The sequence below is a fragment of the Lepidochelys olivacea genome (genome assembly GCF_965140295.1).
Source record: "Lepidochelys olivacea isolate rLepOli2 genome assembly, chromosome: 15".
NCBI lineage: Eukaryota > Metazoa > Chordata > Testudines > Cheloniidae > Lepidochelys > Lepidochelys olivacea.
The window spans coordinates 5219454-5246814 of NC_140425.1; the positions used below are offsets into that span (position 1 = coordinate 5219454).

At 50.1% G+C, this 27361-nt stretch overlaps 1 protein-coding gene across 1 annotated transcript in view; it reads right to left on the bottom strand.

Moving 5' to 3' along the window:
- The window catches only part of LOC311531419 (uncharacterized protein), a gene marked incomplete at its 5' end in the record, with an annotated part of 28463 nt that extends 9458 nt beyond the window's left edge, over positions 1 to 19005 (bottom strand). Inside the window, 5 exons of the mRNA XM_084648778.1 lie at positions 3939 to 4058; positions 10373 to 10499; positions 16763 to 16923; positions 18253 to 18694; positions 18985 to 19005. Of these exons, the coding sequence (XP_084504904.1) occupies positions 3939 to 4058; positions 10373 to 10499; positions 16763 to 16923; positions 18253 to 18694; positions 18985 to 19005 (871 nt within the window). The remainder of the gene's footprint in view (positions 1 to 3938; positions 4059 to 10372; positions 10500 to 16762; positions 16924 to 18252; positions 18695 to 18984) is intronic.
- Between the last annotated feature and the right edge of the window lie 8356 nt (positions 19006 to 27361).

The window sequence follows — 27361 nt, forward strand, 5'->3', positions numbered from 1 at the left end:
CGCCTTTTATGATGAGATTACTGGTTCTGCGGATGAAGGGAAAGCAGTGGATGTATTGTTTCTTGACTTTAGCAAAGCTTTTGACACCGTCTCCCACAGTATTCTTGTCAGCAAGTTAAGGAAGTATGGGCTGGATGAATGCACTATAAGGTGGGTAGATTGTCGGGCTCAACGGGTAGTGATCAATGGCTCCATGTCTAGTTGGCAGCCGGTATCAAGTGGAGTGCCCCAAGGGTCGGTCCTGGGGCCGGTTTTGTTCAATATCTTCATAAATGATCTGGAGGATGGTGTGGATTGCACTCTCAGCAAATTTGCGGATGATACTAAACTGGGAGGAGTGGTAGATACGCTGGAGGGGAGGGATAGGATACAGAAGGACATAGACAAATTGGAGGATTGGGCCAAAAGAAATCTGATGAGGTTCAACAAGGATAAGTGCAGGGTCCTGCACTTAGGATGGAAGAACCCAATGCACAGCTACAGACTAGGGACCGAATGGCTAGGCAGCAGTTCTGCGGAAAAGGACCTAGGGGTGACAGTGGACGAGAAGCTGGATATGAGTCAGCAGTGTGCCCTTGTTGCCAAGAAGGCCAATGGCATTTTGGGATGTATAAGTAGGGGCATAGCGAGCAGATCGAGGGACGTGATCGTTCCCCTCTATTCGACATTGGTGAGGCCTCATCTGGAGTACTGTGTCCAGTTTTGGGCCCCACACTTCAAGAAGGATGTGGATAAATTGGAGAGAGTCCAGCGAAGGGCAACAAAAATGATTAGGGGACTGGAACACATGAGTTATGAGGAGAGGCTGAGGGAGCTGGGATTGTTTAGCCTGCAGAAGAGAAGAATGAGGGGGGATTTGATAGCTGCTTTCAACTACCTGAAAGGGGGTTCCAAAGAGGATGGCTCTAGACTGTTCTCAATGGTAGCAGATGACAGAACGAGGAGTAATGGTCTCAAGTTGCAGTGGGGGAGGTTTAGATTGGATATTAGGAAAAACTTTTTCACTAAGAGGGTGGTGAAACACTGGAATGCGTTACCTAGGGAGGTGGTAGAATCTCCTTCCTTAGAGGTTTTTAAGGTCAGGCTTGACAAAGCCCTGGCTGGGATGATTTAACTGGGAATTGGTCCTGCTTCGAGCAGGGGGTTGGACTAGATGACCTTCTGGGGTCCCTTCCAACCCTGATATTCTATGAGAACTGGGATTCACAACTGCGAATCCTCTCCTGAAGTTCGGTGCCTAAGCCAAGGCAGCCCTTTCTCACAAACAGCCAGACTGAGAACCCCACCCCATTATAGCCAGTAACCCAGCGGTTGGGGCACTCATCTGGGAGATGAGACCTATTTTCAAATCCCCACTCTGCCGGAATTGGAGCACGGACATAAACTTGGGTGCAAACCTCTGACCAGTGCCCTAACTAGCACTTGGGTGTTCTGGGCTGGCTTTGTTCAGGTTAGCTGTGCTACGAGAACACCTACTGGACTGGGCCCCACAGGCAAGAAACACCTAACTAAATAATCCTATAGGGGCTTGGACATGAGCTAGGATGCTGAGCAGCTTGGCAGCCTCAGGAGTTACCTGGACTTGTGCCTGTCCTCCAGCAAAAACTTAGCCCCCAGGGAACTTCACCTGCAGAAACACTGGCACTTGCAGGGTTGGCCAGAAGCTAAAAAGGGGTTCTGAGGATCGCTCTGGCACCTAGCCACTGGAGTTTGGTGCCAAAGTCCCTTTGTGGATCTAGTCCTAAATCACTTCTGCAAATGGGACTTGGGCTCTTTGGAAAATGCTGCCCATCATCTACAACAGAATATCTCAGCAGCCTATTTAATGAACCTGAATCTGGAATTCCAAACAACCATCTAATAAATGCATCATGATCCTACTGCTGTTCATAGACTACCACTTATTTTCTCTGTTTTGTGTGTCTTGTACAAGCAGACAACACTTAAAATTGACACCTCTCAAGCATACACTGATTGTTCCTAAATCTCAATCTTGCAAGAACAAGCACCAGCTGGAATTTAGTTGCCATTTACTGAAAATGAATAGGATTCCTTTATAGAGTATTTGATTAATCCTAGAAAAATCTCTCTTATGTGTGCTAAATATTCTGTAAACTGGAATATGCTACAGGATAACTTGTTTATTCTTTTGTAGGACCTTTTTTATTGTTTATAAGAAATCCTGAAATCAAGTGTTCAATAGAATAAATAACTGAACTAATATATCTATTGCAACCATCAGATTAAGGAAGATTAATTGGAAATGGAATCCTGTGGAAGAGGGAAGCTTTTGAAATACCCAGACAGACAAGTATCAGCCAATTAACTGATCTGGCTGCTTAGAAGGTTATCCGACATTTTCCCTGCCCCGCTCTCTTCCGGGCTGTTACCTATGCAACATGGAGAGCTATCTAGGGCCGTGGTTCTCAACCAGGGGTCCAGGGCCCCCTGGGGGGCCATGAGCAAGTTTCAGGGTATCCACCAAGCAGTGCCAGCGTTAGACTTGCTGGGGCCCAGGGTAGAAAGCTGAAGCCTCACCACATGGGGCTGAACACCGCGGCCCTGAGTCCCGCCACCCAGGGCTGAAGCCAAAGCCTGAGCAATGTGGCTTCGTGGGGGCCCCTGTGGCATAGGGTCCCTGGCAAGTGCCCTGCTTGCTACCTCCTAACACCTGCCCTGGCTTTTATATGCAGAAAACCAGTTATTGTGGGACAACTGCAATTGAAGGAGGCGGTTCCTCTGAGCTCATATAAAATTTATATAGATTGCATCAACAATCAACTGTTCTCAGTGAGGAGTAGGCATGTCTGTGTTCCTTGCTGGAGAACAGCTAAGAGAAAAGAAAGGCAATCCAAGCCATTAGAGAACGCTCCCAATCCAAAATCACATCACACAGCACATTGTCTTTGGTCAGGACCCCGCTCCTGAAAATCACTGATCTTTAGTGACTGCAAGCATGAAAACAAAGAAACTAGAGAGGTGTCCCTAGTGCTATATACCTCACTGCTGGACCCTCTGTATGCACTGTCCAGCAAAGAAGTGCAGGTACACATGGCCTCCTCTTCAAAAGTGTCCACTGATTTGGGGTCCCTGAATTGCTGGATCCCCAAGTGGAGACATCTCTCTTCTGATTTTTCAGAGGTTTTCAGCATGAAAATAAGGCACGTGGTGCCTTGTGCCAAGATTCAGGTACCCAGAGTCAGTGGGCATTCTTCAAAAAGATGACCATGAGCTCATTACGTTTATTAGTGTCCCTCTGGGCTTCTGGGGATATCTCACAAGAACAGTGAGCATTATATTGCTCGTTAAGCTTAGGTGCCAGACAAGTCACTTCAACTATACTGTAACTAGGAAGGGGGGTGGGAAGAGAATTACTTAGCCTGTATAAGTAAGGACAATGATACAGGCCTGACAGGGCTGAGAAGATCGTGGAGCTAGATATGCAAGTTAAGAGGATGGGGCCATGTTAGCGTTTTGGATCCAGAGTTTTGGTTTAACCCATTCTGAAGATGGAGACCACACGCAAGCCAATCCAACTTCAGATTGCAAACACCCTCAAGGTATGGGGGAGTTCAGATCCAGGGCTTGTCACTTGGGTTCATTAGCATGAATATTTTATTACTATGCAAATCAGAATGCACAGTGTATTACTATGCAAGTAAGTATGCAAATTTTCATTACTATGGAAACTGTGTGGCAAATTTTATTACTGTGAAAATTAACATGCATATTTTTATTAGTATGCAAATTGGAATATTAAAGGATAATACGAGGCCAAATCTTTTGGTCCTCCAGTAGTTTTAGTCAGTCCTTACTTCAGTGAAGGCTTCTTTTGAGGAAACACCGAGTCAGAACCAGACAAGCCAGAATCAGCCAACTTTTTACTAGGCAGCTTTTGAAAGATGCAAATAACTGTTAAAGTGTAAATTGTTACACACCTGAGGAAATGTACCTAGAACTGCCTCCTTCCCCTGAGTCCTGGCAAGTCTGGGCACATGGCTCTTCCCCTTGTTCTATCAGCCAGATAAGGGCAGGTTTGGTAGCTGCATGACCTGGCACTGGAGAAGAATGAACATTAGAAAAAAACTCATTTCATATTTTCTAGGGGACAAAATAAACAAACAAACTTTTCCAATGAACCTTTTGGGGATGGGAAAATTGGGTTTTTGACTAAACACTTTTTTTTGGTGAGAAGGGTCTGCTTGCTGCAGAAACTGTTGTTTAGGTGAAAACTTGAATGTCTAAAACCAAATATTTCCATTCTGAAGAGCTGCCACAGAGCCCCATGCTCCCATCCGCCTCTACGGGCTGGGCTCCCCAGCAGGACTTTTGTCTCCCATTATGCAGCACAGCAATGTGACCACCCCGGTGCACCACCTCCCCTCAACGAGACAGGACACCACTGTGCATCGTGGGAGATATAGTCCCATCAGAGACCACAGCCTACAGAACAAAATGGAGAATGGGACACTTGAACTACAACTCCCAAGGCACTGCAGCATCATTTTCCAAATAGAAATATTTTGGGGGTTTGATTTTCGGTGGGGAAAGCCCCACGGAATATTTTGACAAAACCTATTTTTCATTTTCATCTACATTTTCTGCAGGAAGAAAAGACCAGAACACTTTCCAACCAGATATCCGAGGCCTGGTCTACAGTACATGGTTATTTCGGAATTAGTCGAGTTAATTTGAAATAAAACTGATTCCGTCCACACGACCAAACCGCTTTTTTTGATTTAAAGGGCTCTTTAATCCGATTTCTGTACTCCACCTTGGCAAGTGGAGTAGAGCTAAAATCGAGATTGCAGTTCCGGGTTACAGGTACTGTGGATGCAATTTGACATTATTGGCCTCCGGGAGCTATCCCAGAATGCTCCCTTGTGACCGCTGTGGACAACACACTCAACTCCCATGCACTTTTGAATTTCATTTCCTGTTTGGTCACTGTAAGCATGTGGGACTCACCCCTGTGGCGCCTCCTGCTGGTGCCCGGGGAATTAGCTCTACTTCCAGCCTTGGAGCGCCCTCTGCATTCCAGTATCCCGCTTACGCTCGGTCCCCCATGTCCCTCCCGGACCCGGTGCCCCTTGTACGCCAGGGTGCTGCCCCCTGGCAGTAACCCCTCACTTGCAGGGTCTCCCCACCCCCTATCCCCACCTCCCCACAGTCTTTGGCTACTGCCTAGTCACTATCTAGCCCCCGTTCACTGGGGCTGACTGCAGTATATAAGCCACCCCTCACAGGCAAGGGGGGTTTGGACCTGTTGCCTCTGCCTACCCGCGGGCTGCCCCCTGCAACCCCAATACGTAACTGGCCTTCAACTAGGTCGCAGCCTGAGGGGTTTCCAGGCCGGAGCTCCCCAGCTCCCCTGGCCTTCCCCCAGCCCTGTTCCACTCTAGGCACTTGGTTAGGCTCCCCAGCAGCCAGGTCCTTGTCTCTCTACAGAGAGAGTCTGTTTGGACTCCTGGCTCGCAGCGTCTTATAGGGGCCAGCTGGGCCTGATTGGGGCATGGCCCCAGCTGTTGCTGCCTTCCCCAATCAGCCCAGGCTTCTTGTCCCCAGCCACAGCCCTCTCTGGGGCTGTTCTAAGCCCCTCAGGGCAGAAGCGGGTGTCTACCCCACTACAGTCACCATCAGCACAGGTGACCATCAGCACAGTCCACCATCACAGGAGACCACGCAGTCCCAGATTCGCAGGTGAGCTCCTGCATGGTCTAAATGGGAGGTACTGGATCTCATTGCACGTTGGGGAGACGAATCTGTTATGGCAGAACTACGTTCCAAAAAAAGAAACACAAATACATACGCTAAAGTCTCCTGGGCCATGACAGAAAGAGCCTACTCCAGGGACACAGAGTAGTGTCGTACAAAAATCAAGGAGCTCAGGCAAGCTCAGGCGTACCAAAAAGCCAGGGAGGCGAACGGGCGCTCTGGGTCACAGCTCCATACATGCTGCTTCTACCATGAGCTGCATGCAATTATGGGGGGTGACGCCACCACTACCCCACCACTGTCCATGGACACCTGCAATGGGGGAGTTGCACAGAGCGAGGAGGATGAGTTATTGGAGGACAAGGAGGAGGAGGAGGACGACGACAGTGCACAGGCGGCAAGTGGGGAATGTGTTTTCCCCCCAGCCAGGAACTATTCTTAACGCTGGAGCCAACAGCCTCCCCCACTCCCAAGGCAGGCTCCCGGACCATGAGCCTGGAGAAGGCACTTCTGGTGAGTGAGAGCCTGATCGGAGCCATGCAGTGGGGGGAAACCCAGCTGCACTGGGCTGTTCGCATTTAGTCTAAAGGGCTCATCCCTGCTCAGAGCCTCATCAGAGCCACGTGGCGGGTGCGGGGATGTGTGTTGTATGAAGTGATCATCCCAGAGAGCTTGCAGGCCCTCCTTTTATATGGCAAACCCACCAGGCTTTGCTTGCTATGGGAAAGGGGGCCCGGCAGTTTGTAAGCATTGAAATGAATGTGGAAGAAGCAGAACCCCGCATGCCCCTAGGGCTTACCATGGCTGCCTGCAAGCTGAATTCTGTTGCCTGGCTGCGTGTGATGGCTTACTCACACCAAAGTGGCAGGCACTTCAGTACAAGAGGCATGATGTGACCTTGTACAGAAAGAACATGTGCTGTGTACTATGAATTGCCTGTTTCACTGAGAAACAGTGTCCCCTTTGTTCTCTAAAATGTATCTTTTAAAATATGACCCTCCCTTTTTCTCCTCCTGCAGGTGCAAATGTTTCAACGGGGCCCCTATCTACTCCATCCCAGAGGCTGGTCCAGATTAGAAATCGGAAAAAATGAACTCGGGACGACATGTTTGCTGAGCTCATGCAGTCCTCCCACACTGATAGGGCCCAGCTGAATGCGTGGAGGCAAACAATTGCGGAGTCCCGTAAAGCGTTACATAAATACGAAGAGAGGAGGGATGCAAGCGATGAGAGAAGGCAGGATGCTATGGTCAAGCTCATGGGGGAGCAAACTGACATGCTCCACTGTATGGTGGATCTAATGCGGGAAAGGCAGCAAGACCACAGACTGCTCCTGCAGCCCCTGTATAACTGCCCTCTCTCCTCCTCAAGTTCCATAGCCTCCTTACCTAGACACCCAAGTACATTGGGCGGGGGGGGGGGAGGCTACAGGGACCTACACACTCAACCCCAGAGGATTGCACAAACAGCAGAAAACTGGCATATCTGAAATTTCGATTTGGTTTCTGGACTTGTGCTTCCCTCCTCCTCCACCCCCCTATCCCAATACCCAACCCCTCCCTCGGTCTACCTTCTGATCTAACCAAGTCAGTAAACTGCGCAAGCGCTTTCAAACATCCAAAAGCGCATTCTACCACCATTCTACACTTGCTCAGCCTATAGATTAACTGCTCCTTACTACTGTCCAGGGTGCCTGTGTACGGCTTCATGAGCCATGGCATTAATGGGTAGGCTGGGTCCCAAAGGATAACTATAGGCATTTCAACATCCCCAATAGTTATTTTCTGGTCTGGGAAGTAAGTCCCTTCCTGCAGCTGTTCAAACAGACCAGAGTTCCTGAAGATGAGCGTGTCATGCACCTTTCCTGGCCATCCCACGTTGATGTCGGTGAAACATCCCTTGTGATCCACGAGTGCCTGCAGCACCATGGAAAAGTACCCCTTGCGGTTTATGTGCTGGCCGCCCCGGTGTTCCGGGGCCAAGATAGGAATATGCGTTCTGTCTATTGCCCCACCGCAGTTAGGGAACCCCAGCACATTAAAGCATCCACAGTGGTCTGCACATTTCCCAAAGTCACTACCCTTGATAGCAGCTGGTCAATGACTGCATTGGCTACTTGCAGCACAGCAGCCCCCACAGTAGATTTCCCCACTCCAAACTGACTCCTGACTGACCAGGCGTTGCAAGCTTCCACAGGGCTATGGCACTCACTTCTCAACTGTGATGGCTGCTTTCATTTCGGTGTCTTTGAGCTTCAGGGCAGGGGACAGCAAGTCACGAAGTTCCATGAAAGTGGCCCTACGCATATGAAAGTTTCGCAGCCACTGGGAATCATCCCATACCTGCAACACTATGCGGTCCCACCAGTCTGTGCTTGTTTCCTGGGCCCAGAATCGGCGTTCCACGGCATGAACCTGGCCCAACGCCACCATGATCTCCCAATTGCCACATGCCGTGCTTCTAGGAACATCCATGTCCATGCCCTCATCAGTAGAGTAATCGCGCTGTCGTCGCTTCCTCGCCCGGTTTTGCAGGTACTGCACACACTGCTGGATAATGCGCGAGATATTTACAATGGTCAAAACTGCAGCAGAGATCTGAGCAGGCTCCTTGCTTGCCGTGCTATGGCGCCTGCACGGGTAATCCTGGAAAATGGACGCGAAACGTAGGAGAGCAGAGTGGCAATGGAAGAGGTGCTGTTCAGTTCACGATAGCCGATAAAAGGCAGGAAATGGTTGTCTTCTGTAGCTTTCACGGCGGCGGGAGCCCAGGACAGACAACATGGAGAAGCTTGGTAGCGTGGCAAGAGCGGGAGAGCAGAGTTTGTGGTGGAAGCTGTGCTGCTTGGTTCACGATGGCTGAGCAGAGTTGGCAGCGGTTGATGAGGAAGGGTAGCTACTTATAGAGATTACATAGAAAGACAAGAGGAAATGCGAGGTGGATTCATAGTACCAGGAAAGAAGCGGTGCACCGTCTGCTGAAAGCAGTATGGCGTCTGCACGCCAAAAAGGCACAAAACGATTGTCTGCCGTAGCTTTCATGGAGGGAGGAGTTTCACACCAAATGGTAACTAACATGAAACCAACACCATTTCTTCACTGAAGGTGACATGGGTAGCTGATCAATACTGAATGCTAATGAGGACCCTAACATAGAGGAGACGTACAGAATACAGTGTGGACACAGGTGTTGGAATTATGGCTCCTGCGCCCCCTGGTGTGAAGTGGTTTCCATCATATGCAGGATTTACAGTTTGGTTCGATGGCTCTCAGCACCCCCACTGTACACATTGTTCCAGTCCCCTTCACTGGAGACATGGGTGAGCTCAGAAGTTTGGATGGTGAGGCAGCATTAAAAATTCCTTCAAAGCCCATGGATTGAGTCACTCACCTATTTACATACCTGAACACACTCTTCTCATTTTCAGAGGGTTTTACTGAATGGAGCTTGTGTAGCATGTAGGTGACCTCTTTGTTTGATGTCTCCTGGGGAGCCTGTACAGAATGCAGGGGCGCTCTGTGTTTTAAATCTGCACAATTTATAAGCTAACTCCTTAACCACATGAACAAAATGTGTCAAATCAACATCTCACTGTCCATGGTACTGACTGATATGGCCAGCCTACATCTCCCATGATGCAATGTGGCCTCCCCTCTGACCAAGCAGCGTTGTGCTTCATGGGAGTCATAGATGACTACAGGTATATCATGGGAGATGTAGTCCAGCCAGGGAAACTGGCCCATAGGGGAGAATGAGGCCATCAGGCACCTGAACTATAACTCCCATGAGACAATGCAGCACCACAGGGAGATGTTTAATGTTGAACTTTTTTGTTCCATGCAGTTGATATTACAAATCTTAATCCTGATTTGCGATGAAAACAAATGTTGAAATATCAGTTTCCTGTGGAACAGAAATTCCAGTCATTCACTTGGTTCTAGTCATCATTCAGAGATGGTTTGTTGAGCAAGAATCTAAGAATTACTTCTTCAAAAGGAAGCTACCTCCGTTTTCAGAGCTGGCAGGTCTGACTTTAGTCCATTTTCCTAAAACTCCAGGGAGGGGCCTCTCTTATCTGTTAGAAAGTGTATTTTAGCAGCAACCTGGTCTCAGTGTTTAAGACTTTCATCAATCAACACATAACAATAGTGCTTATATATATGAAGCATTATGAAGAAGTAAAGGGTGGTGAATGAGGGTTAATCTTGGTGCTGGTATATAATATTTTGCTTCTCCTGGTCACCTGTGTGGGGTTTTAAATATTCTTGCATTTTAAAATATGCGTAGTTAGTTGCCCTTAACAATGGAACTTGTAATCCTCTCAAAACTATTACTCCATGTTATACGTAATGAAGCAGATTTTAAATCAATATTTAGTGTATAGTTTTTCTTATATGCATAGTTAAATGTGAAGAAGTATATAATACTTATTTGCAACTGGAAGATGCTGTCAATAGAGATATTGCAGCTACTGCTATATTTTGGGAACATGTGAGGAATCTATGGAACTTGTCTACACACAGCTTTTGTACTAGTTTGAAACTGGTTTAGTTACAGTGGTGCAACCCTCCACTGTGGAGCACAAAAAATCAATGGCACATGGAAATAACCATGAACTGAATCTGAGTGAGAGCTAGCAAAGAAAAATTATCTTTACCCAGGAAGATCAAAGTCTCATAGTTGTCCCTCATAACGTCCCTGTAGAGCTCCTTCTGCCATTCCGCTAGCTCCTCCCATTCCTCCTTACAGAAATAGATGGCAACATCATCAAATGTGACCAGGGCCTGAAATGATAAATAAACCATGATCAGCAAGGTTTGCTTCAGTCACATCCTGACAGCGGCAGCCCTGGGTCCCGGCAGGGGAACCTTTTCCTATGTGTAACTCACACTGATAGCATACACTCCAGCTGGTGCATCCAAGGTGAATCCCACACTCGCTGCTCTCCCTTGTCCCCACAGGGCTCTGATGGAAGAAAATCAATTCCCAAAGGGATGCTGGGATGGTGAGTAGTAGCTTTGCCGTTCTCACAGTAGAGACTCCCCAACAAGGCAGCACTAGTTGCCACCACCCCTCTCGAAATGAGGGACACGTGACCCTCAGGATGAGGGACAATGCACTGTGAAATGAGGGGCACGATGAGGGACGTCCATTTCTTTACTGAGCACCCCCAGGAGTGCACATTTCCTGCTTCTCCACAGCCCCATCACCAATGAGCCTTTAAAAGCCTCCCTGCACTGCCAGCTCCACCTCCCTCTCCCCACCAAACACACCTGCTCTCTCTCATAAGCCACATCCTCCTTCCCTCTCCAAGGCTCCTCCAAGCCTGTTCCCCGTTATGACCACTCTGAACCAGTGTGTCCGTCCGTCCCCCACCCAGCTCCGCTCCAAGCCTGGATCCTCCTGAGCCTGTGGGCCTTCTCCCCTGCCCCCCATACCAGCTAGGACTGAGGACTTACAACTGTGCTCTGAGCAGCCGATGAGCACAGTGGAGCCACAGCAGGGTCGCCTGATAGGCTTGCTGACTTCTTTGGCCAGCTCTTAGGCCCAAGAGCAGATCTCTGGCTAATCCATGAGGCACATGCCTGCAGCTGTGGTCTTGCTCCTGCCTGCCCTGCTCCCAGGCTTGATCCCTGGCTCCTGCCTTGTTCCTGCCCTACCCAGTTCGTTCCACCCCTGCTCAGTTCCTGGCTCTGGCTTCTGCACTATTCCTGGCCACTGACTCCAGCTCGCACCACAAGGCCTGACCACCCACACCCCGGTTCATGACAATGCCTCAACCACCTTCACGTGGATGCTAGAGGGGCTGTAGACTCACTCTCTCCTCTGAAGCAGGATCAGCTGTCACCCTGCATGGCAAGGGCCTGTGGCTCTGCACCCAGAGCCCATGGCTAGATGGGTAGTGAGAGCTGTGGCTCCACAAAACCTACCTGAGGAGCAGGGTGATAAGATGCTCCCGCCCCCATCCCTGAGCCACAGGAGGCTGCAGCTGCCCCCTCCCTGCACTGCTGATAAGCTCAACAGTTGATCAGCAATGAGGGACTGCATGCTGGCAATGTTAAAAATCAGGCCGGATGAAGGGTGTCTGGTATGAGGCTCAGTACAGGCATAACTGGATGAAATGCTCTGGCTGCGCCATACAGGAGGTCAGACTAGATGGTCTAAGTTCCTTCTGGCGCTGGTGTCTATGAACCAACAAAAAGCAGATAGGAGAAAGGGCTACAAGAACAAGTCATTGTTTGTGGTGTGCTCCACAGACTGGAATTCCAGCGTTTCTCTGCATGCCCTGCAGCTGCGTTTGCTGGGTTAGGTGCAGCTGCACTGAATGGTGGAGGGAATACGTGGAGCAGCTTGGCAGAGCTGTTCCTGTGATATGAGGAGATGTGCCCATGCGCCTTGAGGGATCCAGGCCTCATTTCAGTGCTGAATTTTGTAAGTCGTGTCCATAAACGTGCACCAGGGCATCTTCTTGCCATGGGGACCACCAGCAGTTTGGTAGTGGGCTGCTGGGGCTGAGGGAGGGGTGAGTGAGTGAGACCAATGCCTCAGAAGGGTGAAAGGGGTGGCAGGTCTGGAGTGACCTGTGTGGGGTAGGCTCCGTGTTTGAACGTACAGCAGGTGTAGGTAGTTCCTGTTTGCTACACCTGACTAAACCCGAGTTTTACCTGAGCAAAGAGGTGTTAGACTCTGTCCTGCAGCGCTCATGTGTGTGCTGTGTCCCCAGGAGGTTCTGGAGCATCTATGTGGGTAGCATGCTAGTACATGTTACTGGCTTGTTGGGGCATTGCTCAGAGGGCAGGGTTAAGGTTGCATTGTGGGGGTGGCATGTACTTTATCCCTTCATGTTCTGGTTTTCAGAGGTTTACATTTAGATACTCTCCCCCTTCAGGTCATAAGGCACCAATGGACAACCTTAACTCTGCTTTAACCAAGTTTTGGGGCATTTGATTTCCTTGTTTGTTTTTAAATAATTTCTCAGCACCCACATGTTCCTCAGCCCAGCTTTCATCCTCCACAGCTCTAGCTCCTTGGCAAGAATTACCTCGGCCACAGAATGGACAGGCTGCATGTTCATCCCTTCACAGATCTTGCATCAGCTCTCCTGTCAGCCTGGCCATCACAGCCTGGTTCTCCCTCCTCCACTTCGAGAGGCAGATGTCAGCATGGACCCTCCAGGTTGAGGAGCTGGGGAGAGGGTGCAGGAGCAGTGCAGGGACCAGCATGGAATCAGTGGTGATCTTACTGCAGGGGAGGACAGACCTGGAGAGTGTGTACCTGCTGGAGGCAGGGAATGAAGACAGTCCCTACCCCAAATCTGGGCCTAGTGTGTGGAGAAGAGGCGGTACTCCAGGAGGCTCAGAGGTGTGTGAAGTGACCCATTCATTTTAATATGATGTTCTCAGTTGAATGAGAAAACCCAATGGATGTGAATACAGCTTGAAACAATAACTCTGAGAGGAGTGAACCACTCCATTCATCTCAGTGGCTGGTCCCTCCCCATTTCCTTGGGCATTTACTGTCTGCTCACACATTTGTGGCAGGGAGAGGTCTATTGCCCCTGTTTGTTCCCCCTCCCCGCCCCACACACATACCCTTCAAGTAGCACAACCTCCATAGACCTTGGCTCTCACACTGGGGAGGGCAGCAGGGAGTTCGCAGTTATGACCCCTCCTCCTTCCCCATTTTTGTGAGGACCAGCCCCCTATGAGCCGGGACAACGGACACTGCCTAAAGAGATGGGGCTTTGAATGGGAGGCATAAACCAGAACTTTTGGTCTCTGGGCAAAATTTCCAAAGGGAGCTGCTCCAGAATGCGGGCAGAGAGCAAGGATCATGCACAGGACACATCTACACTTAAAATGCTTCAGTGGAGATGCTACCCATGCCGACGGGAGGGCTGAGAGTTGGTGGCTAGAATTCTTCTGTCGATCTCGCCCTGCCTGGGGATTTAGGGCGGCTTAGCTACACCGAGCAGGGGTGTGGATTTTTCATATCCCCGAGTGCCATAGACCAGGCCACATTCTCTGAAAATAGCCAAGGGAAGGGCACGAACTCCCAGCGTGTGGGTGCAGCTCAGATTGAGCAACCACATTGTGTCATCCTGAGCCACCAAATTACAGTGACAACAGACTGCCTGGAAATCCTCTTGCCTCTGCAGAGCCTGAGCCTGTCTGCATGTGTGTTCACTCTTAGGTGCCACAGTCAGATACACAGCAACCCGAAGTTACAAACTTTACCTCTAGTAATGTTTTCAGTAGTGCTTCCTGGGAGGGGCAGCAGGGGCCATGCACTAGCTGAGGGGAACTGAGCGAGGGGGTCAGCATGGAGAGGAGCAAAGCCATAGTCTGAGCCGCAGACATGACACAAAAAAGAGAACGAGAAATTCGTAAAATGCTCATTGTAAGGGGGCTCTATCCCCTTGCTCAAATAGCCCCCAAAGTGGCATTAACACTGCCCAGCAGTCCCACAGGGCTTATTAAGACAATTCCAGGCAATATATGGAATCTGGAACACTTCGAATTGTTCCTCTTCAAACCCGACGCATTGCTTGACCTTACCTGTAACAGAACTGGCATTCGGCTATAGCAGTAGTTGTGTTAGAGAGGCAGGACTGTTTGTACAGCACTTAGCACAATGGGCTCCTGGTCCATGAGAGAGGCTCCTAGGCCCTCCCACAATATAGATAATAAATACTATGGAAGAAACATAAGCTCAGTACTAAGCCCAGTCAGATACAGCAACATGAACCAAATGTCACAGTTTGTAGGAAGAGACTTAGCAGGGGAGAGGACTGTTGAATTTGGTTGCAGGGTTAGAATTCACTCTTCACTCACGCGATTCTCTTCAAGATGCGGTTTTGGGTCTAGCACTGATAAGCGACTGAAATCACTTCACAGCTATGGAAGACAGATTTCTTGAACGTCTTCTATGTTCCCATCGCCTTCTGAACCAGGAAAGGGAATATGGGCAGCATGTGAACCACTGGCTTGGGGAGGCAGGCCCCCAGCCACACCCCTTCTGCCCCAGGGGTGCCCCACCCCTTCTGCCCTCCCTCCCTCGCTGAGCCTGGAGATGCTCCCACCGCAGCTGCTGGTTCCCCAGCCCTGGCCCCCCTGGAGCCCAGGCTACGGGGGAAGAGCAGAAGGCAGGAGGGAGCCTGGGCGTGGAGCATGGGCTCCCCTGGCCTGTAATACCTGCCACCCGTGAAAGGGAAGATGAATAAAAGAGCCCTGGCCAATCAGAGCAATTAGATTATTTTAGAGGAGCTAGAGCAGAAGGGTAACCTCATGGTCAAGGACTCAAGAGACTCAATTCCCTGTCTGCCAAAGACCGTGTGTGACATTGGGCAAGTCACTTAGGGCTGGTCTACACTGAAAACCTATATCTACCTAGCTATGGCGCTCAGGGGTGTGAAAAATCCACACCCCAGGGAGACAGAGCTATGGCAACTTTAGGACTTGTCTACCCTTGAAACACTGCAACTGTGCCGCTGTAGCACTTCAGTGTAGACACTCCCTACTCCGACAGAGGGTTTCTCCCACTGGCGAAGGTAATCCACCTCCCAAAAAGAAAAGGAGGACTTGTGGCACCTTAGAGACTAACCAATTTATTTGAGCATAAGCTTTCGTGAGCTACATGGATGGCATGCATCTGATGAAGTGAGCTGTAGCTCACGAAAGCTTATGCTCTAATAAATTGGTTAGTCTCTAAGGTGCCACAAGTCCTCCTTTTCTTTTTGCGAATACAGACTAACACGGCTGTTACTCTGAAACCCACCTCCCAAAGAGAGAGGATAGTTAGGTTGATGGAAGAATTCTTCCATCAACCTAAAGCGGTCTACACTGGGGGTTAGGTCTGCTTAACTATGTGGCTTGGGGGGGTGGGGGGGATTTTTCACACCCCTTAGCAATGTAGCTGGGTCAACCTAATTTTTTAGAGTAGACCAGGCCAAACCCCAGGTGTACACAGCGCTAGGTCGACAGGAATTATTCCGTCGACCTAGCAATCGCCTCTCGGGGAGGTGGAACCCCTCCCATTGCTATAGTGAGCGTCTACACTTTAGCTCTACAGCGGTGCAGCCGCAGCTGTGCCACTGTAACATTTTAAGTGTAGACATAGTTTTAGTCTCTCTGCCTTTATTCCCGTGCCCCCTTCAAATAACGCACTTCCCTTACAACAGCTCTGTGTGATCGGATGGACTTAAAGATTCCGAGGTGCTCAGATACCATGATAACAGCAGCCATGTAAGAGAAGACAGAATCCATTAGTGATGAACCTTCCATTTTGAAAGTTTTGGGATTTGAAATATTCTGGATGTTTGTGTCTTTCTGCATTTCTGGGATCCTAGAGATTCGTTTGTTCCCCTCAACCTGGGAATAGTGAAGTAAATTATTCTTTTCATCGTTTCCAGTGTCGGCTACTTGCCCTCTATTATTTTTGTCTAGAAAAGGCCTGCTCCTTTGAACACCACTGCTGGTTCCAGGCCTTTGTTTCCAATGATTTCTATGTAGTACAAACCAATGGTTTTATTCTGACTCTGATCAGACACAATACAAAGTGTCTAGACTTTGGCATGAAAAGTGTTTCATTAAATATAATGTTGATTAAAGTCAAAATTCATAAAGCTTCCACTTAGGCTTCTCTATGTCCCTCCTTAAAGCCTAATTTTCTCATGATGCCAACAGATCACTATAGCCTGGCTGTGGATGGCAAGTGGCAAGCTGTGATTTCTGCTAAATTCTGTTAGCCTTAGTTTTAGCTCATCCTCCCAGCTTGTCTGTCTGTTTTGTCTACCTGTTGTGGCCTATCTGACATTGGAATTGTGGGCTCTCTGTGGAATGTTGTCTGTGTACAGCACCTAGCACAACAGGTCCGAGATCCGTGACTGGGTCCGAGGCGCTCCTGTTAATTACAGTTAATAATCTTTACCATTATCACTGGTTTTGATCACGTTACAGCATTTGAGAACTACGGGCTATGCTAGAATTTTCACTGTATCTTTTATCCACAGGCATAGAGTCCATGAGGTGCCATGATGGAGTCCTACCTGAACACAGCCATCTGCAGCCATTTCCCTTCCTGATGTTCCTCTGACAAATGGCTCGTTTCTCAGCTGTAGCTCGCCAGCCAGTGCGGAATCCAGGTCTCTTCCTGCCTGTGACAAGTTCCCCCCATCTGCTGAGCTGGGGCTGCCTGCCCCTTGCTCACCTTGCAGGAAAACACAAACAAAGGATAAGTGACTGTAGGCGAGCAGCATTTCTGTGCAACACTGGAACAAGCCATCAAACTGTTTGCCTATGTCCGTTTCTTGACGGTAAACTATCTTAATTTACAGAAAAGGAACAGGAATTTCACAGGCACAAAATGTAAGAGAACAAGATAGGCTGCTCGAATACCCTGTGATAGCGGATATGGCAGCAGCTTTAACCAATATAAAGAGCAAACAGCCCAGCATCACATGCAGCAACGGGAGATCCTGACGGGAACTGAGTGGGGAGGCCTGAGGGAAGAGGGGGACCCTGAGTGGGTGGGGGGAGAGGGTAGCTGGGGATCCGGAACGGATGGGAAGCAATGGGAGAAGTTCTGGAGGAAGGGAGAGATGCTAAGGCCCTGCATCCGGCAGTGCCCAGGCCACGAAGGGGATCACAGGGGGGGTGGTTCCACCTGTGCATAGACATGCCCCGCAAGTGACACTGTGGTGGGCTCCTCCGAATGTGCCAGCAGCAAGAGCCAACAGGCAGGAGCAGGGATAGGAGCCACAGCTACACAGTGAATGCAGGGTGGGCTCAGTCCCCCCCCCCCCCCAGAACACTTTCACCAGCTGCTTACGCCCCTAACTAATCAGAAACATATGTTCAAAGTATGATGCAAACATTAACCAATTTATCGCAGCAAGACAATTGTCCATCGGGTATTACTGTCCCCATTGTAAACAGCTGGGGAAACTGAGGCAGACAGTGGCTTGCCCAGGCCACATGGGGACCTGGTGCAGAGATAGTATTGCATCTTCAGGCTCCCTATCTCCCACCCTGTGCTCACCCCTCCCTGCTGTCTCAACAGGGACCTGTTCACTGACCCTGGGGAGCGTCCGGTAGGGACCTGGGCTAGCCTCGCACGCTCGCATTTTCAGCGACAGAGCTGCTATTAGGGCCTAATGAGCTCCAGGGGACTCCCACCTCACCCCACCCCCTCCCCTGCCCTCCCCTCCCGGGGACTCCCACCTCACCCCACCCCGCCCTGCCCTCCCCTCCCGGGGACTCCCACCTCACCCCCCGCCCTGCCCTGCCCTCCCGGGGACGCCCACCTCACCCCACCCCCTCCACTCCCACCTCCTGCCCTGCCCTGCCCTCCCCTCCCCGGGACTCCCACCTCACCTCACCCCACCCCCTGCCCTGCCCTGCCCTCCCCTCCTGGGGACTCCCACCTCACCCCACCCCACCCCCCGCCCCCCGGGGACGCCCACCCCGGCTCTCTCTGGGTCCAGGAGCGGCCCCCCCGCCCCTCAGCCACGCAAATCAACGACGCGACCTCGGCCACCTCCCCGCACGGGCACTGGGTCCGCAGCGGAGGCAGGAGCCCGGGGCGCTGCGGGGTGCGGGGCCCGGCGCGGGTCCGCCTGGCGGGCCGGGCTCCGGGCCGGCCCGTTGCGCAGCGGCTCGCCGCGGGAGGGGCGCGAGCAGCCCAGCTGCGGCCCCCGCGAGAGACCCCCGGGCTCGCCGCCGCCGCCGCCGCCGCCTCCACCCCCGGGCGGGGCAAAGCGCCGCGACACGTCCGCGGGCCGGGGCCGGGGCGGGGCGGCGGGGAGCGACCCAGCGGCGGGGCCTGGCGCCGCCTCGTGGCGCTTTCGGGGGGCGTTGGGAGCCGCTCGGCCGAGCCCCCGCTCGGGCCCTTCGCCTTTTCTTCTCCCGGGCCGCGGGCGTGGGCAGCCGCCCGCGGGGTCCGCGCTCCCCGAGGCTGGCCCCGGGGCTGAACTTTGCACCTGTGAGGGGCCCAGTGTGAAGCTGAGCCGCTGGGCCGGGGTTTGCAGGATGAGGGTTTCAAGCAGGAGGCTGGAGAGGTGATCGCTGGCGGGGATTTCCTTACCCCGCCCCCCCGTTTTGTGAATTAGTTACATGCAGTGTTGCCAATTTAGTGACTGTTTGGAAATTTGAATTGAAATTGAAACATTAATACACACTTTAAAAGCGTACACAGTGTATGAGAAACGACGTGTGTCTGAAAAAGTGTCACAGATTTGAAAAGTATGAACATGGACTAGCTTCCTTGTACAGCCATTGCTTTTATGACCATGTCAGTGCCTTCATTTCGGTGATGTTGGCCAACCTAATACTTTCAAATGATGATTTGTAAGCAAAGTCCAAATGAGCTCTCCATGACAGCTAGTGATGAGCTGCGGCTGGGGGGAAAGGCTCCAGGACCAGATTGTATTTACATTCACACCTATTTACCTAGGTAGCCAGCAAACAGAGCTGTGTTGCCCAAGTGATAGATTTTGGCTGGGGTTGGGTTACAAATCACTTGAATGCCGGGGGGCGGGGAGGGGGGATGAAATGTTGTTATTCTTATTGTATGAGTAAAGGGCAGTAGAACTTAGCTGCGCTGATTGAGGGCACCAAGAGAGAAGGTGGGGGCAGGTGTTTTGCCTGATGGTCTGCCTGATTCACAAATACTATTAGACCTGCCCCTCTCCACTGTTTAAAGACAGAACTGATTAGGCTCCATAGATAATCTTTTGTTTTGCTAAGTGACCACTACAGCTGAAATCACTGATAATCAGGTCTAAGCACTTAGACCTGATTTGGGACAGTGTTCCTGTGGAAGAGACGGCCCAGGCTGCACTAGCAGTGAGGTTCCCCCACTGAGAGCTGAAATCACTGAGAAATGGTGGAATCTCAAGAGACCAACTCACAGAGGTCTCAGTGGCAGCAGAAGGTGACGGTGCAGGGCCATTGGCAAAAAAGCGATGGCGTGAACGGTGGCACAACGAACAACAGTGGCCAGAGTGAACAGTGAGCAGCTGGAGGAAAGAGCAAGGTGCCGCCTTGCCCCCCACCTGGGAGGCGAAAGCACCTCTGAACTCTGAGTCTCCACTGACCAAGGACAACACCGGTGAGCATTAATGAGGCTGTTAAGAATGCTGGAGACACAACACAGTTCATGTGAACATACAAGGCTGTGGCATCCTACTTTCTATTTAAATAAGAGGTACCAAACACTACAAACTGGAGGCCAATGTTAAGTTCATTGTCACTTGTTCATCCTAAAGTTGAACACTGGTTCTGAACAAGACCAGCAAATGCTCACTGTCTTTCTTCAAGAAACTCAGCTGACTGGCTAGACACATGTGGTGCAACAGTGAAAGACTCAGCAGTTGAAAAAGTGAAGAACTCTCTCACCACATGCAAAAAATTTGCATACATGGCTGATGAATGCACCGATGCAAATGGGCATCAAGTATTAAGTCATTGTGTACATTATCTTGATGTCAGTGGTAAGCCAGTAGATGCATTTCTAGATGTTCAAGTTATAGAAGACACGTTGGCTGCATCTGTGACAACCCACATCTTACAAGAGTTAAATGCTTGTCAATGAGACACCAAACAGATGGCTGCTTGTGCATTTGATTGAGCTGCAGACTTCTCTGGAAGACATGGTAGAGTACAAGCTTTGCTCAGAGAAAAGTGTGACCCTAGTCTCTCCTATACACACTACAGGGGCCATCTACTCCAACTAGCGCTAGGATGAGCTGCAGACTCTTCAAAGGACATTTTAAAAGCTATACATTTAATGTCTTCATTATATTCTTTTTTCAGCCAGAGTCCAAAAAAACTGAATATCTTGGAAAATATAGAAGATACGCTGGGACTGAAGTTCAGATTAGTCCAACCTGGGAAAACTCTCTGGCTTTCTCATGAGCGATCCTTGTGTAAGCGGGGGAATAGTCTCGCTATTGTGGGGAACTTTCCTGGCTTCTGCACTACCCTGGTGAAGTGGGCTAGCGAAAGGATCTGAGTCCTCGCTCCCATTTCCTTTACCCAGTGGCCTCCCGGCCCTTGAGGACTCCCCTTCCACTCTCCTGTCTGGCAGAGTCCTCGTAACTCCAACAAGGCTGGGCCCAGGATTACGGGGAGGCTCGACCCCCAATCCTGCTGTGGTCACCTAAGACGGGGGCTAGGGTGTCCCCACTCCGGGGTACTCTCTCTGCACTGGGCACTTCTCTGACCCACTGACCATTACATACAAGTTAAAGCAAATGCAAGTTATTTAATCAACAATTAATTTTAAAAAGAATAAGGAATAATGGGAAAGGTGAAAGGAAACACATCACCCCGCTCTGTGGCAGGGAACATCACAAACAGTGTCTCTGGAATGTCAGGGCAGTTCACAGTCTGTTCCTTGTAAGTTCCTTCTTCTCAGGCCCTGACTGTGCTGTAGGGATGCTGGGGGTTGGACACTTGCTCTGGTGGTGGCCTCACGCTCTCAGGCTCTAAGTGGTAGGACCCTTCTTCCCAGTGTCACCCCTGTCCTGTGGGGTTATGATCCACGCCTGGCCTGCAGAGCCTCTTGGCTGAGGCATCTCCCTGTGCTGGGCCCGCTGCCCAGGGTCCCCCTCGCTCTCCCCAGCTCCGGACTGCTCCAGCCCCAGCTCCACCACTCGGTCTCTGCTCTGCTGCTGCTGCTCGGCCTCCAGCTCCCTGGGCTGCTCTTCTGGCCCCTCTGGCTCTGGTGGCTGCAGCTCTCCTCCCAGCACAGGTCTGCTCTGCAGGCTGCTTCTGTGACTCTGCTCCCCGCACTGACCTGCTTCCTGGGCTGCTTTTCTGGCCCCTCTGGCTCTGGTTGCTGCAGCTCTGCTCCCAGGGCAAGTCTGCTCTCTCTGGGCTGTGCCCCTGGCTTTGGGGCTACAGCTCTGCTCCCAGGACAGGGTCTGCTCTCTCTGGGCTGCTTTTCTGATCCCTCTGGATCTGGCACAGCTCTGCTCCCCAGCTCAGCTCGGGCCACTGCTTTCTCCTTAGCTCGGCCCCCTCTCTGTCTGACCCAGGCAAATCCAGCTCACACGGAGGATGGGACCTCCCTGGCCTCCTGACTCTCTGATTAGCCTGTCATTGAGGCTGACCTGGACCACTGGCCTCTCCCCATTGTTCCTGGGGGCTGTCAGTCTCAGGGTCCTGATTCCCCATCAACCCTTCCCCCTTTTTAGTACTGGGAGCTAGCAACTAAAACACCCCCACTGAATGTTAGTAAGGGAGCAACAGTCCCCTTACACTTGGCTGTTGTCTTAAACTTACTCCAGCCATTATATGGCTTTGGAAAGTATCTACCAAGATGGGATGGATATAAGCAGTGAGGCTGGTGGATTATTTTTGCTACTACGTTCAGAGAAGACTATTGCCATTCTCTCTCTTGTAAGTCTATTGTTGAAACCACTTGGGTCATTAAACAATGCTATCCAGGCATCGGCTACAACAGTAGTAGATCTTTGTCCAGCAATAGAAGCTACATTTGAATCAATCAGAGAGCTATCCATTGAAAAAGTACTGGAAGAAGCAAAGACTTCAGTCCAGAGGTTGACTAATGAAGGCATTTATATTGAATCCTTAAGTGAAGAGGACAAGAAATGTTTAAGACAACTGAAAAAGTACACAGACTTGATTCTTAAATATCTGCAACAGCGACTTCTAGATTCTACTCAACCACTACATAGCTTTTACAGATCCCTGCCCTATAAAACGCTGCCAGTTGAGTGGAGTGAGGCACGACCAGCAATGGGGCTGCCATGTGCTCAGGACAGAATAGAGAATTTGAACACACAGTGGAATATCACACAACGAATGAATGAAGATTTGACTTTAACTTCTTTTTTATCATCACTAGTGGCTCAACCTGATCTTTGTGCTATGTTTTCTGGGATGAAAGAAGTAGGAATTCATCTCTTGCTACTCCCAGTCACAACGGCTACAGTCGAGCGTTCTGTTTCATCATTGACTAGAATATTGTATTCTGAAAGAAGTCGCCTTCTGCCTGATCATGGGAATGAACTAATGAGCATATCGGTTGAAGGAATGGAAGTACCAGACACACGAGAAGCCACCAAAGATGAATGCATTGCATTCAAGAAGTTCATTAACAGAGTTGTGAAAAATTATAACAAGAAACCAAGAAGGATGTAGACGTAGTGCTTCATAGAAGGCTTGAGTAGCCAACTTTAATTTGTGTGATGATTTTAAGACATGAGTTAAATCTAATAAAATGGTCATGAAACATTTTTTCAGTTTTTACTATGGTGTCATGCAGCCCATCTTCACCCTCACGGTCTCACCCCTCATCAGCCCTGAACCCCCCCCCCCCCCATTTCAATTCCTGGAGAAAACACTGAGTTTGATAAGCAAATACCATTTGTAGTTTCACTTTTACAACCCAGTAGGGGTGCTCAGTTCACCTGCATGCACTAAAATGACTAGTCTAGCTTGTATTTCTTTATTTGGATTCAATCATAGAAAAGAGGGCTAGAAACCAGCTTTGGCCCCCTGACAACAATTAAATACACATCCCTATCAGATATCACCCTGCCACACCACACCATATAGTATCATCCCAGCCAATCAGTGTAGCAGCAAAATCATCCCTCATTTCACTCTGCCCTGGCCTCACTCCTTCAGCTCTCCTCAGAAATTACATCTGTATGATAAAGTATGGTCGTGATTTTTGTAACGAGTAGTTTTGTCAAATGTTGTATCAACCAGGCAGTTTTGACTGTAATTCTTCTCGCACAAGGAGCCAGTGGGTACCTTGTAGCACACAGCCATCAAACAAAGAAAGTTCATCCCGAACTCTAAACTAAGGCAGCAAAACTGGGTCAAGGTTTTTAGGGTGACTGGGCCATCTCTTTGTCAGAAATTCCCATAGTTTTTGTTGAATTGGACACACTGAACAAGCAGCTTGAAATTATTCACTTGTAACTGCAGACACGGAGCACATAAAGTTTAAGATTAATGGCAGGGGATACTTAGGATGGGGGGATAGAGGTGCAGAGAATTCTGTGATTAAGTGGAGTGTTATTCAACAAGCGGCAAAGAGTCCTGTGGCACCTTATAGAGACGTATTGGAGCTGTGGTGTTTAGCTGTTGCTTGTAATTATTAGAATTGGGAGCACTGGCTGTTGGGAGTCTGAAAGGACAGGAAATAGGAAGCAGGGGTGGAGGAGTTGAGAGGCTGGGATAAAGCTACAGAGAGTGCAGCAGCAGCTTGGTAAAGAGGTTTCCCCTTTGAAAATAAAGCCCTGTTCAAACTTGTTAGTACCTTGCCTGGTTCATACAACAGGAGCATAAGCTTTCATGGGTGAATACCCACTTCGTCGGATGCATGTAGTGGAAATTTCGAGAGGCAGGTATAAATATGCAAGCAGGAATCAGGCTAGGGATAACAAGGTTAGTTCCGTCAGGGAGGATGAGGCCCTCTTCTAGCAGTTGAGGTGTGAACACCAAGGGAGGAGAAACTGCTTGTGTCGTTGGCGAGCCAGTCACAGACTGTGTTTAATCCTGAGCTGATGGTGTCCAATTTGCAAATGAACTGAAGCTCAGCAGTTTCTCTTTGAAGTCTGGTCCTGAAGTTTTTTTGCTGCAGGATGGCAACCTTTAAATCTGCTAGTGTGTGTCCACACAACCTCCCAGGGGTTGTGTATCCAGGCAACCTCCCTGCCTCATCTCCCTCTTTGGCTCCTAGTAATTTCATAAGAAAGAGCCTTTATACTCTGTCTAGGTGCATCGCTCTGTACTGTGGAGGGGAAAGCGTCCTTTGGTTTTTGGAGAGAGAGGAAATGTCCCCACCAGCTGCTGAACTCAGGAACAAACATCCACCTTGTTCAGAGAAGCAGGGAGGGGAAAGGCTGGTATGGACTCTGCTCAGGTAGGACTTAGTCACAGAATTTGGCTTTTTCCTTTGAACTGTTAGGACTGTGGGGGATTTGGGACACGTGGTTTTGTGACTCTTCCCCCAGAGTTTCCCTTGGCATTGCAGGCTCAGGGAAAGCCCCACGCTCCCTAGCACATTGTTAGTGGCTGCCCGCAGAAGGAGCACCTCAGGACCTGGAGCCACTTCCTAGGTGCTGCAATGGAGGAGCTAGAGTCTTTTCCCCCCCCACCAGCAGGAGCAGGGAGGAGGAGGGTGTATGGCGGAGGAGTCCCTGGTGCTTGCCTGCAGTAGCTTAAGAGCACTGGCCAGTGGGAGTAGTAGAATCCACCCAAGAAGAGAAGCCGGCCAGGAATTCACTAGCCCACCCCAGCAAGGGACCTGAGATCCCAACCCCTACTACCCTGCCTCCCATAGCTCTGCCAGAGCACCCCAACCACCCTGCATTCCCAACCCTGCCAGTGGTCCCCTGCACCCCACAGCTCAGACAATGCAGCCCAGCCCAGTCCAGGCACAAACCCTGCACACACGAGCTGTGTTGGAGAGGGGCTGTCTCTGCTATGCCATGCCACCTGCAGTGAAGGTTGCATCACAACTTCTGTTTGAAGATCTACATTTCTAAGTCCTCTAAAATTGACATGCTTAGTCAGATTTCTTTGAAATTTGATGTGCCTCAGGAAGGTGCAGGGTAGGTTTAATGATCCAAATTTGACGTCATTTGAATTAGGGGTTGTGGAGAGATAAGCTTGAAATAACTAACCATTTTTCAAACAGTTTCCTGGCAGTGGGATTTTCTTCTTGTTTTGGCATGGAGCCAGAGCTCCAACTGCTGTTGTGATGCAGGTCGAAAAGGGCTCAATCCAAGGCAGTGCATGGCACCCACTAACCCTTGGCAGATCCACACTGAGAATGGTACTGGAGCATGGGATCGCTTCTTCGCTTGCATCGCTGTGCAGTCTGGGAGGATTACGGTACACATGTGCTAATAAAGGGGGAAAAACTAGGGTTTCTAGGCCAGTGGTCCTCAAATGTGGGTCCTTAGAGACTGCACAGGGAGCCTGCAAAATATTACAAGTAGAAATAACACATGGGGGGGGGGGGTACCTGGGGTCATGTGGCCCCCAAATTTCTGCTTTTCATTGATGGAGGAACGTTCGGGGGGCAAGCGGCCACCTTCACCCCCTGACTTCACTTCAGCGGGCCACCCAGCCTGTCTGGGTTGGGGGTGCAATCAAAAATTGCAGAGTCACTGCAGAAGAGAGATCTCCCCCTGCCATCAGAAGGGGTTGCCTGACCGCCAATGACGCCACGAATAGGCAGCAGTTAGCCAAGGAGACATACCACTGCTCTGCCTATCAGCACGTCAGGGAGCAAGGCCACATGGAAGGCAGAAATCTCTGGGGAGGGGCCCGTGACCCCATGTACCCCCACCCCCCACGCATCACCTCTGGATAGACTCTGCAGTAAGAAGCAGGCACACCCATCTCACTGATATATCTGCAAGTAGTTTTATATACTTAACGCATTACTAACAGTCTGTGTTTCTATGAAGTACACAAACATTTTTGTCAGTTTCTTAGTTGGGGGGGGGTCTGTGATTAACATTGTGTTTGAAAAGGAGTCCGGCAGTTCGAGAACTTCTGTTCTAGGCCACCACATGCTGCTTGCCTGGGTACTCTCAGGGAATGTGCTGAGGCCAGTGCCCCTGTGAATACCCTGCCACTGATATTTTCTAGTCTGAACCTTTATACACTTGTGTAATAGAGATTTAATAAGTCCTGTTGCTTGCTGCAAGTTTTCTGTTTGTTTTTTATCTTATCAAGAGGTTTGCTGTGGACACAGTAAACTAGTCGGCAGTGGATCTAACCTCAGTTGTGTTTTATCAGGTGATGAGGAGCCGTAGACAGAAGACTTGGGGGGAGTGAGCTGGGGGGGACAAGGGGACTGCAGAGGGGCTGGGAAATGAGGGTGGGTGGTAGGCAAATCCTGGATTTATTGTTTGAGAAATTCTGTATTTTACTATCCCCTGAGGGAGATGTAGGAGGCAGGAGCTACTTCCTGATCTCGAGGCAGATTCATGTGGTGTTTCCAAAGACGCAGTGTGAAGACTTGGGAATGACAGCGCAGGTACCTTGACTACTGAGGGAAAAGAAATATGGGCACTGCCAGGGTTGCTACAACATGTGAATTCTGGGCGAGTCCTGGATCACAAGGTCGCAGAAGTTTGCAGGAAAGCAAGGCATTCACCATGGCATGAGGACTGCTGACCACAGGCTGCTTTGGGTGGTGAGAGATGGTCTGCCTTGGCGTTGTGTTTTGCCCACCCTACAGCATCTCACCACTGACCTAAAAGGTCACGATTTACCGGAAACTGGTGATTCACTCAGGTGGAAATAATCTGGGCATTATTCCTGTGGTACGCCTCATACAATATAATGTATGAGAGCTGGTTTGGTCCATGTTAGAGATTTGCGTCCAGGAGCTGGAATAGTTTGCTCTGATTTGGCTGAGTGTCTGAATAATTGCTACAGCCACCATCCGAAAGCTAGTGACAAGCATTGGATGAACATTAATTGGGAAATTGGGGGGTTCATGGCTGACTGGAAAATGTGTGCTGTGTGGCCTAGGACCCTTGGCAGCTCTGGCACCTCAGGCATTCTCAGAAATGGGGTACATCTCTTGGGCAGGGCTCAGGGGGTCTTTCTTTCAAACATAAAACTGTCCGTATTTTGGAAGAGAA